This window comes from Fringilla coelebs (genome assembly GCF_963513975.1).
Source record: "Fringilla coelebs genome assembly, chromosome: 26".
NCBI classification, from domain to species: Eukaryota; Metazoa; Chordata; class Aves; order Passeriformes; family Fringillidae; genus Fringilla; species Fringilla coelebs.
In genome coordinates, this window is record NC_140052.1 from 761158 (window position 1) to 772193 (window position 11036).

At 56.2% G+C, this 11036-nt stretch overlaps 1 protein-coding gene across 1 annotated transcript; it reads right to left on the bottom strand.

The window, feature by feature from the left end:
• Positions 1-5330: 5330 nt before the first annotated feature.
• PRNP (prion protein (Kanno blood group)) lies at positions 5331-10454 on the bottom strand. Its single transcript, XM_084221755.1, has 2 exons — positions 10384-10454; positions 5331-7505 (listed from the first exon to the last, which is right to left on the bottom strand). The coding sequence occupies exon 2, from the start codon at positions 7501-7503 to the stop codon at positions 6709-6711; it is 795 nt and encodes a 264-aa protein (XP_084077881.1). The 5' UTR covers positions 7504-7505; positions 10384-10454; the 3' UTR covers positions 5331-6708.
• Between the last annotated feature and the right edge of the window lie 582 nt (positions 10455-11036).

Below are 11036 nucleotides of genomic sequence, written 5' to 3' on the forward strand. Positions count from 1 at the left end.
TCCCCACCCCTTAGGGATTATCCATCCCCGGGAATTATCCATCCCTGCCGCCTGCAGGCTCCATCCCGCGGGTGTTTCGCTCCCAGCAGCTCAAACCCGGCCGGTTTTGGCCTCGGGGGGCCGAACCGGGGCTGTCCCGGATCCCTCCCCGCTGTCCCTCCCCGCCCCGGGGCAGGACCGGCCGCGATCCCGGGGGAGAGCCCGAGCCAGCCCGGCAGGGCAGAGCCAGCGGCGGCCCCGGCGCACGGGTAAGGGCAGCGCCTCGCATTTGGGGGGAAAAGAGCAGGAATTGGGTCCGAGAGAGGAGAAAAGCGGTCGGGATTTGTTTGGCCGGAGGTTGGGATGGGGAGAGCAGCGGGGGGATGCTCCAGCCCCGGGGTTTTACCTGGCGGCTCCGAAGTTTGGGGAAGTGGAGAGGAGGGGAAAAAGAGGAGGGGGGAAATCCTGGTTTTGGGGTTTTTGGTGGGATTTCCCGCCCGGTTTGGTGATGTTTGCGCTGGAAGGGATGGCAGGGGGGACCCCTCTTCAAAACAGCCCGAAGAGCCGAAGGGACGGGGCAGAACGGGGCGGATGGAGCGAATTCCCGTTTCTGAAGGGTTTCGAAGGCCGGGGTTGGAGGGGGTGGGGGGCCAGGCCTGGCAGCTTCCAGCGGGATGGAATCGCTGACACAGGGACACCGCGGCCAGGGGGGTCTGTTTGTCCCGGCAGAGCCAGCGATGGCTCAGCAGCTTCAGCACAATGGGGATGTGATGGCTCAGCCGCGCGGGAGGGGACGGGGGGGATCCGGGGGGGACCCCAGCCCGGCCCCGGGGCCATTCGGGGATTTTTGGGGTGGTTTGCCCCGCGGTGCCCACGCTCGCTGCTCGTTGGAAGTATGGAATGAGGTAAAAATGTTAAATAATGGGTTAAATTAGGGAATTATGGAATGGGGTGGGTGGGGAGGGGCCTTAAAGAGCAGCCAGGCCAACCCCGTGTTGTGGGGAGGGATATCTGCCACGGGAATGTGTTAATTATGTATCAGTATAATATATAAACATAGCTATAAATACATGAAAATGTCATAAAATAATGCCACACTTATTAATATCACAATATAATAATATAGAATAAAATAATACAATCCTTATTCATAGAATAATATTATAATGTATAATACTACAATAATTGTGCATAGAATGATATTATAATATGCCACATTGTCTATTTTATATTAATGGTCTCTCTTAGAAATAATTGCTTTTTGATCACAAACTGTTATATATTCTATATTATATATAATATGACAATATTGTATATCATTCCTGACAACAGATTCATATGTGAAGAAATCATAAAATAGAGATAATATGGAGAGATAAATAGAGACAATATAGAGATAATAGAGAGAAATAAATAGAGATAATAGAGAGAGATAGAGATAATAGAGATAGAGTCAATATAGACAGATAAATGCATAAATAGAATAAATAGATAAATAGAAATAATATACAGATAAATAGAGACAATATAGACAGATAAGTAGAGATAATATACAGATAAATAGAGGCAATGTAGAGATAATATAGAGAGATAAATAGAGATAATATAGAGAGAATATAGATAAATAGATAAATAGATAAATAGATAAATAGAAATAATATAGAGATAAACAGAGACAATACAGACAGATAAATAGAGATAATATAGAGAGAAATAGAGACAATATCGAGAGATCTATAGAGATAATATAGAGATAAATAGAGACAGTATATAGAGATAAAAGCCGCTGAGGTTAGCTTGGTGCTAATAACACCAAATTTGGGGCTTTGATCCCTGCCTGTGCCACTCACAGAACCCCCAGAATGGATGAAAAAGCCCCACAAAGGTTGGAAAAGACCTTTGAGGTCACCAAGCCCCACCCGTGACCCCCCACCGCCCACCCCCCAACCCACCGAGGAGCCGCTCCCCATCCCTGCTCCCTCCCAGCTCGGGGGCACCAAACCGCCCCAAACCCCCCAAACCCCGCTCGGGGCGGGTTCCCCGCTCTCAGCCGCCTCGCTGTCCCGCAGGTGGGGCAGGATGCGGCCCCCGGACCACGCCCGGTGCTGGGCGCTGCTGCTGCTGCTCGCCCTCCTCAGCGACGCCGCCGGCGGCCGCCGCGGGGCCGGCGGGAGGAGCGCCGCGCCCGGGGGGCTCCGCGGGGGCTTCCGCGCCGTGTCCCGCGCCGGGAGCGCCCCGGGCCGCGGCTCCAAGGTGGCCGGAGCCGTCGCGGCCGGAGCCGCCGCGGGATACGGGATGGGGCTGCTGGGCCGCCCGCGGCCGTCCCGCCTGGGTCACGGCGTCCCGGCGGCGCGGCAGCCTCCGGCCGCGGGCGGCTTCCACGCCGGGGGCTGGCCCGAGCTGGGGGGCAAGCGGGGAGCCCCCAGCAGCGCCCCCGAGCAGCGGCGAGCCGGCCTGGGGCTCGCCCTGCTGCTGGCGTCGGGAGCCTGCCTGCTCAGCCACGGGCTGCAGCGCTGAGGGCGCCCCGGGCACCCCCGGGCACCCCCGGGCACCCCCGGGCATCCCCCGGGCATCCCCCGGGCATCCCCCGGGCATCCCCCGGGCATCCCCCGGGCAGCCCCGGCGGCGTTTCGGACAGAAGTGACTTTCCGGGGAGAGTGGATGTGGCTTGGGGAGGTGGGAGAGGCGCTCCCGGCCGGCGGCCGGAGCTGGGGGCGCATCGGGAGCCGGATCCTGCGAGCCCAGCCGGGACCGGAGGGATCCTGAGAACCCACCAGGGACCGGAGGGATCCTGCGAGCCCAGCCGGGACCGGAGGGATCCTGCGAGCCCAGCCGGGACCGGAGGGATCCTGAGAACCCACCAGGGACTGGATGGATCCTGAGAACCCAGCCGGGATCGAGTGGATCCTGCAAATCCACCCGGGACCGATGGATCCTGCAAATCCACCCCGGACCGGAGGGATCCCGAGAACCCAGCCGGGACCGGAGGGATCTCCCCCGGGACAGGACCTGCGTTAGCAAGGGCAGCCCTGCCAGGACCTGTGGAACTCGGTCCCCGCAGAGATTCCCGTGGCTTCACCAAAATCCGCTCTTTTTCCCCCAGAAGAGCGCTGGGACTCGCGGGGAGGGGGGTGCGGGGCTGGGAACGGGGGCTCAGCCTGGCAATAAAGTTTGGCCTTGAGACATCCTCTGATTTCCACCCAATCCATGGTCCCCAGCGCGGGGATGGGATCTCCGAGGGGGATGCGCTGCCGCAGGTGGGTGGAGGAGCCGAATCCAGGCATTTCCCGGCAGCACAAAGCCCGGGCGGGGCTCGGAGCGGGATTTTGGGGCTGTCCGGCCGTGTAAAGCCAAGGCCGGAGCTGCAGCCGGGCTCGGACGGGAGATGGAGCTGTTGGCCCGGGATAAACCCGGCCCCAGCTGAGCTCCGGGCTCCTCTAAATCGGGCTGTTCCTCCTCCTCCAGCTCTGCAAACCGGGCAGCTCTGCACCGAAATTCCTCTTTTTACGGCTTTTTCCAGGCAGGAAAAATGTATTCAGCTGCTCTGGCTGGGTGGGGAGGGTTAATCTGGGGAGATGGGGGTGCCAAGGGTTGTGTGAGGAGAGATTTGGGGAAAACTCTACAAAAAACACCCCAGGTTTTAGTGTATTTATATTTGGGGGGGTTATTTACACTTTGGGGTGTATTTGGGGATGCCAAGAGCTGTGTGATGAGAGATTTGGAGAAGACGCTAAAAAAATGACCTCAGGTTTTATTGTATTTCCCCTTTGGGGGGGTATTTACACTTTGGGGGAGTTTTTACACTTTGGGGGAGTTTTTACACTTTGGGTGTATTTACATTTGGGGGGAATATTTACACTTTGGGGAGTATTCACATTTTGGGGTTCATTTATTGCCATCCTGGTAAATCAGAAACTCCTCTGCCCGTGGCTCCCGTGCATGCTGCAGGATCTGGAGTGTTTCACTCATTAATTAATTAATTAATTAATTTCTCTGCTTCAGCAGATCACTGCAGAGGGGTAATTTGATCCAGCTGTCCTTAAAGGACACCAGAGTTCAGGGTGTCACCCCACTTGGGTGTTCCCAGAGCCAGGAAAGTTCTGACCTCCCCTGCTGAGCTCCAAAAATCCCCCTCGCCCCCTGGGATGGGTTAAAAAACCGGGGTGCTGCGTGGGCAGGGAGGGAAAAATGTCATTTTGAGCTCCCCTGAGCACAGCCAATGTGCTTCCCACGACTGGGAGGGAGGGAATTGAAGGTTTGGGGGTTAAAAATGAGAAATTTGTAATTCTGCTGCTGCTACTGAGGTCAAACCCTCCCCGGGGGAGTTCACGGTGCAAGTGCTGGGAGCCCCTTCCTGGAAATATCCGTGAGTTAATCTCGGGAAATGTGGGATTTTAAAATTCATTCTTTTTTTTTTCCCTTCCTTTGGATAAGGTGAAGTTTTTTTCCCTGCTGATTTGGGGAGAACCTCACCTGCAGGGCTGGGAGCCCACCTGGAGGAGGGGGAGCTGCTGGGGCGAGCCCAGAGGAGCTGGAGCCGGGCTGGGAGAGCTGGGAATGTTCCCCTGGAGAAGGGAAGGATCCAGGGAGAGCTGGGAATGTTCCCCTGGAGAAGGGAAGGATCCAGAGAGAGCTGGGAATGTTCCCCTGGAGAAGGATCAGAGAGAGCTGGGAATGTTCCCCTGGAGAAGGATCCAGGGAGAGCCGGGAATGTTCCCCTGGAGAAGGATCCAGGGAGAGCTGGGAATGTTCCCTGGAGAAGGGAAGGATCCAGAGAGATGGGAATGTTCCCCTGGAGACAGGAAATTCCAGAAGAGCTGGGAATGTTCCCCTGGAGAAGGATCCAGGGAGAGCTGGGAATGTTCCCCTGGAGAAGGATCCAGGGAGAGCTGGGAATGTTCCCCTGGAGGAGGGAAGGATCCAGGGAGAGCTGGGAATGTTCCCCTGGAGAAGGGAAGGATCCAGGGAGAGCTTCCAGCACATTCCAGGGCCTGAAGGGGCTCCAGGAGAGCTGGGGAGGGACTGGGGACAGGGGATGGAGGGACAGGACACAGGGGATGGCTCCCACTGGGAAAGGGGAGATTTGATGGGATTTTGGGAAGGAATGAGGGCGGGGAGGGGCTGGGCTGGAATTCCCAGAGCAGCTGGGGCTGCTCCTGGATCCCTGGCAGTGCCCAAGGCCAGGCTGGACACTGGGACAGCGGGAGGTGTCCCTGCCATGGCAGGGGTGGCACTGGGTGGGATTTAAGGTCCCTCCCAGCCCAAACCACTCCAGGATTCCGCGACACAGTGCCCAGGATCCCAGGATGAAGCGGGGCTTGGGTCGGGCTAAACGCCAGCGAAACAGCAAATGTAAAAACTCCTTTATTAGAACAGAAACTGGAACGAGACAGAAAATAGAAAACTCCTGCTGGATGCCATGGGTGGGAGCAGGGGGGGAGGAGAGGTTAACTGGGACTGCGGGGTTTGGGCCAGACTGGGGCTGGAAGGGAACAAAAGCTCCCTCAGAGGAAATGCAGAAATTCGGGAAATGCAGAAATGCAGGGGGGAAATGCCGCGGGGCTGGCACACAAAGGAGGCTGCCGGGCACCTTGGCTTGATCCGTTTTAATTTGTACCAGACGTGGAACACTTAGAAAAGGCTCAGCACGGCAAATCCCGGGCATGCAGCGTGACGGGGTTACAAAACATCCGCGTGTCGGGGCACCTCGCACAGCCCTGCTCCGGCTGCCCTGAAAGGTTTCTTTCCTCTCTGATTATAGATATTTATATATAATATACATCTTCACTTAGCTTACACCGATGCAAAAAGGAAAAAAAAATGAAAAAAAAAATAATCTCATTTCGGACAGTGTTATTCAGTGCCTTGCGAAAATAAAATCACACGAGGGATGTTGAACGCGGTGTTACAGCTCGTCCCCAGCCCAGCATCCACACCAGAAGCAAGAATTTCACCCGTTGCTTCCACAGGACGAAGGAATTACTCACAAATGTGATTTTTTTTTTTTTAAAGCATCTCCCTTTCCCAGGCCCGTTTGTCCCGACCTGTTTGCTGCACCGGCGCGGCTCAGCTGGTTTCAGTCTCTCGCTCCGTGCCTGACCCCCCTGAGAATCCTTTGTGCTGCATTTTAACGTCCTTCAGGCCCAGGTGCTGAACTTGTCACCTGGAGCACCCAAACTGGCTTTTTCTCGGGCTGTGACACCGTTTTGGGGGTGTTTGGGGCATTCAGCAGCACTTTCTGCCTCCAGACACCGACTGTGACGGGGAGTACAAAGTGACTTTATTTTGGTGTCGTGCTGCAGGGGTTGTCGCAGCATGCAGGGTGTGCAGCGGCAGCTCCTCATGTGCAGGGGAAGGGGCTTGTTTTGGGGAGGGAAGGGTTCAAATTGCAGCTTGAGAAGCCCCTCTGAGAGCCCCGGGGGTGCCGGGGGGCCCAGACACATCCCTGCCCGCTGACAAAGAGCATTTCTGGAAAAGCTCACCGAGGAGAGCCCCCCTCTGCCCGGTCCCTCCCGGGGTGACCCCGAGGAGGAGGAGGAGGAGGAGGAGGCGAAGGCCGCGCTTCGGGCTCCGGCACCGTCCCGGAGCCGTTTTTGGGGCAGAAAAACAAAATTTTCATCCCACTGCGCCTACACCGGCGGCGCCGCCGAGCGCCCGGGGGGGAGCCCCTCACCAAAACCAAGCGAGACCCGGGGGGACGCGGGGACCCCGGCGAGGGCAAGGTGACACCTAGTGCAGGGCGAGGAGCGCCAGGAGCAGCAGGGCGGCCAGCGGGGCGTCGGGCGGGCGCTGCCAGGCGCCCGAGGCCAGCCGGTACTCCTGGTACTGCTGCACGCACATCTCGCGGATCACCTTGGTCACCACGCGCGTCTCCAGCTCGGCCTCCGTCTGGTTCAGCGCCTCCGAGCCGTTGCCCTTCCTGGCGGCGGGGCCGATGTTGTGCTCGGTGACGGTGATGTTGAAGCAGTCGGCCACGAAGACGTCCTGCGGCACGGGGCCGCGGTAGTCGCGGTAGTAGACCTGGTTGGGGTAGCGCGCGGCGTTCTCGCTCCACCAGCGCGACTCGTCGGGGCTGTCGAAGCGGTACTGCATGCCCGACATCACCCTGCCCATGGCGTAGCCCCCCAGGCCCCCCACCACGGCGCCCGCCGCCGCCGCCCCCGCCACGTGCTTGAAGTTGGTCTTGGGCTTGGGCGCCTTCCAGGGCTTCTGGTGGTACGTCCCTCCGCCGGACGGGTTGTAGCCCTGGCCCCAGCCCGGGTAGCCGGGGTTGTGGGGGTAGCCGGGGTTGTGGGGGTAGCCGGGGTTGTGGGGGTAGCCCGGGTTGTGGGGGTAGCCGGGGTTGTGCGGGTATCCGGGGTTCTGGGGGTAGCTGGGCTGGCGGGGGTAGCTGGGCTGGCGGCCGGCCGTGCCCCAGCCGCCCCCGCCGGGTTTGCCTTTGCCCTTCTTGGAGGAGGCGACGTCGGCGCAGAGGCCCAGGAGCAGCAGCAGCAGCAGGCAGGAGGGGCCCAGGAGCCGGGCCATGGCTGTGGGGACAGGGACAGCGTCAGGGCAGGGGCACAGCGGGGCGGGGACGGCCCTGTGCGCCCGCGGGGCACGGACACACGGCTGGGCCCCCAAAATCCAGCTGCAGAATGAACAGCTGTGGACTGATCATCCCCCCAAACCCCTCGTTTGTACATAAATGTAAAGTACTTTCTATATTTTTAAAATATATATATGTCTGTATTTATATATAGGTATATATGTTTTCCTTATATTTTATATATTTTAATATATGTATGTATGTTTAAAGATTTTTTAATAGATACAATTTAATATATTTTTCATGTATACATTTATATAAGTGTGTATTTATGTGTCTATATATGTATTTTATATGTGTATATATTTATATTTATATTTATATTTATATTTATATTTATATTTATATTTATATTTATATTTATATTTATATTTATATTTATATTTATATTTATATTCAGCCCCTTTTACCCAAATTCCTGTGGATTCATGGGCATTTCTGGGATGCAGGGTTTGCCAGCAGCCAGTGAGTGCTACTGGCATTGCAGGCAGCTCCCACATACCCAGGGATAAATACAATTTCCAGGGGAAAAAAATCTCATTTCCAGGGGGGTAAATCCCCTTTCCAGGAGGATAAATCCCATTTCCAGGGGGTATAAATCCCATTTCCACCCCAGTGTGCATAATCCTGCAGGGACAAGGGACAATCCCCCCACCACGGCTGCAAATCCTTTGGCAAACACCTCCCAGGCCATGAAAACAAAAGGCCGAGCTGCCCAAGCCCTGCAATGCCTCCTGGCGATGGGAACAGCTGCTGCCCTGGGTTCCAGGATAAAAAAGGGTGATTTCCATCATTTCCATCATTTCCATCATTTCCCCCCTGCCCGAGGCTGAGCTGCCCCCCAGAATCGCCCTGGCTGCCGGGGAGGGCGAGAGGAGCATCCTCAGCGTGGGTGGGCGTCTCAGCACCCTGGAAACTGCAAGAAATAATTCGGCTTGGGCCCTAAATTTATTTTTTTGCAGCGATGACGGAGTCACCCCAGCAATAATCATAACCCAGGCAGGAGATGCTGAACCTTCCCACAGCCTAAAGGGCCAAAGGAGCCCCTGTCCGAGCCAGGGATCCTCCTGCTGCCGCCTGGACACGGATTTGTGGGCCACAAAAAGCAGATTGGTCCCTCTGGGCTCCTCAGCGGTGCTTCCTCTCCCTCTTCCCTGCCAAAATCTGGGTTTGTGTCCGGAAATGTTTGGATTTAAGGCCCTTCAGGCTCAGGGGGATTGTTCACGAGGCCCGGAATGAAACCAGGGGGGTGCACAGACTGTCCTGGAGATGGGCAGCAATTCCAGGTTTGGGGTTGGAATTCCGGGTTTGGGGTTTGGGATCCCAGGTTTGGGATTTGGGATCCCAGGTTTGGGATTTGGAATTCCAGGTTTGGGGTTTGCTCATCCCTGGGAATTCCAGATCTGGGATTTGCAATTCCAGGTTTGGCGTTTGGGATTCCAGGTCTGGGATTTGGATTTGCTCATCCCTGGTGATGGGGAGCAATTCCAGGTTTGGGATTTGGAATTCCGGGTTTGGGATTTGCTCCTTCACGGAAAAACCCGGGCTGGAGGAGCAGGTTTGTGTTCCCTGCCTCCCTCACCCTGCAGCACCCACCCGCTGGGGGCAGGGATGAGATCAGGGGGGTTAAAAATAGCCAAAAGGCAGGAAAAACAACCAGCTCCTTGGGTGCTCGGCAAAATGAGCAACGGAGGGGAAAATCCAGCGAATTGGGCATCTTTAAATCTATTTCTGGAGGCGTCGCTCACCGCTGTGAGCTCCGAGGGGTTAAAAATCAGGCCCTGGTTGAATTAAAAATCAAAAATCCCGGTTGGAGAGGGGTCCTGGCAAAGCACCTCGATGGTTTTATTGAGGAAATCGCGGGGCTTGAGGCTGATTCAGGGATCTTGGGACACGGCAGCTCCTCTAATTGCCTTCAGAGCTCTGACAAACAGGATCCGGGCGCTAATTAGCGAGCCAGGAGCTGCGCCCCAAATAAATGAGTTCCCTGGCCAAAGCCCCGAAGGAGCTGCTGCCTGAAAATCCGGGATTTTCTCCCAGAAAAATCCCGGATTTCTCTCGGAGAAGCCAAACCCGGAGCTGGGATCTCTGCTCGGAAATGCTATTTATGGCCCGACCGTGACATTAATATTGAATTACAGATCGAGTGACTTCACAGGGATTTTTTTTTGTTTAACCTTTCTGCCCCAGATTCGCCCTCCCGGCGGATGCTGGAAATGAGGAATTAATTCAGGTGGTTTGTGGCGGAGCCGATTTTTATCGGCGCCGGAGGAACCCAGCGGAAAATGGAGGCAGAAAGCAGCAATTACGTGCTCGCCGTTGGCAAGGAGGAGGATTCGCTTCGGAGGGGAAAAACCAACACCCGAGTGCCAAAATATCCCTGGAAACAACCTTGGGAAGGTCCCCGGGGAGGCGGAGGAGGAGAGAAGGGAGGTGGGGAAGGTGGAGGTGGGAAGATGCTCGGGCGTGGGGGAGTCCGGACCCTCCCGCGCTGAAAATTCCGGCCTGGAGCTCTGGGAATTGGGAATTAAATCGGAATTTCCCCCAAAATGTCAACCCCGCGTTTAGAAACCTCGCCCTCACCCCTTCGCCTTTCTGAACAAAGAGGGGAAAGGCAGAAGGCTCGGAGGAGAAATTCCCGGGGTTGAGTAAGCGCTGAGTAAACAAGAGCCGGGCAGGAGCAGGGCGCTGGCTTTCAGGAGCCGCTGGAAATGTCAATTTTGGTCAGGAGAAGAGGCAGCCGCGCCCCCGGGGCTCGCACCCCCCCGGCCCCCGGGTCCGTCCCTCCCGCAGCCCCGGCCCCGGTTCCCGGCACTCACCGGCTGCCAGCGCGCCGCCCGCTCGCCCCGAGGTGATTCAGCCGCGCAGCTCCGCGCAGGAATAAATAGCGAGAGGGAGGAGCTGCTCCGGAGCCCCGCCGAGCCCTCAGCATCAGCATCATCGTCATCCTTCATCCGGCAGCCGTCATCCTTCCCCGGGGAAAACCCCGGCCGGCTCCCCGAAAGCCGCGGCTGCGCCCCGAACCAGCAGAGGAGAGGCTGGAAAATCGCGGGGGTTTGTGGTTTTATTGGAGAAATATCAGAGGTTGGGGAGGGGGATAAAAGCCTGGAGAACTGCAGAACACGGATGGTGTTATGGAAGAATGATCAGGGTTTGGGGCTGGGGATAAAATCTGAGAAAACTGCAGAACACGGATGGTTTTATGGAAGAATGATCAGGGTTTGAGGATGGGAATAAAATCCTGGAGAACTGCAGCCCATGGATGTTTTATGGAAGAATTCTCAGGGTTTGAGGATGGGGATAAAATTCTGGAGAACTGCAGCCCATGGATGGTTTTATGGAAGAATTCTCAGGGTTTGGGGCTGATTATAAAATCCTGGAAAACTGCAGAACACTGATGGTTTTATGGAAGAATGATCAGGGTTTGAGGATGGGAATAAAATCCTGGAGAACTGCAGCCCATGGATGTTTT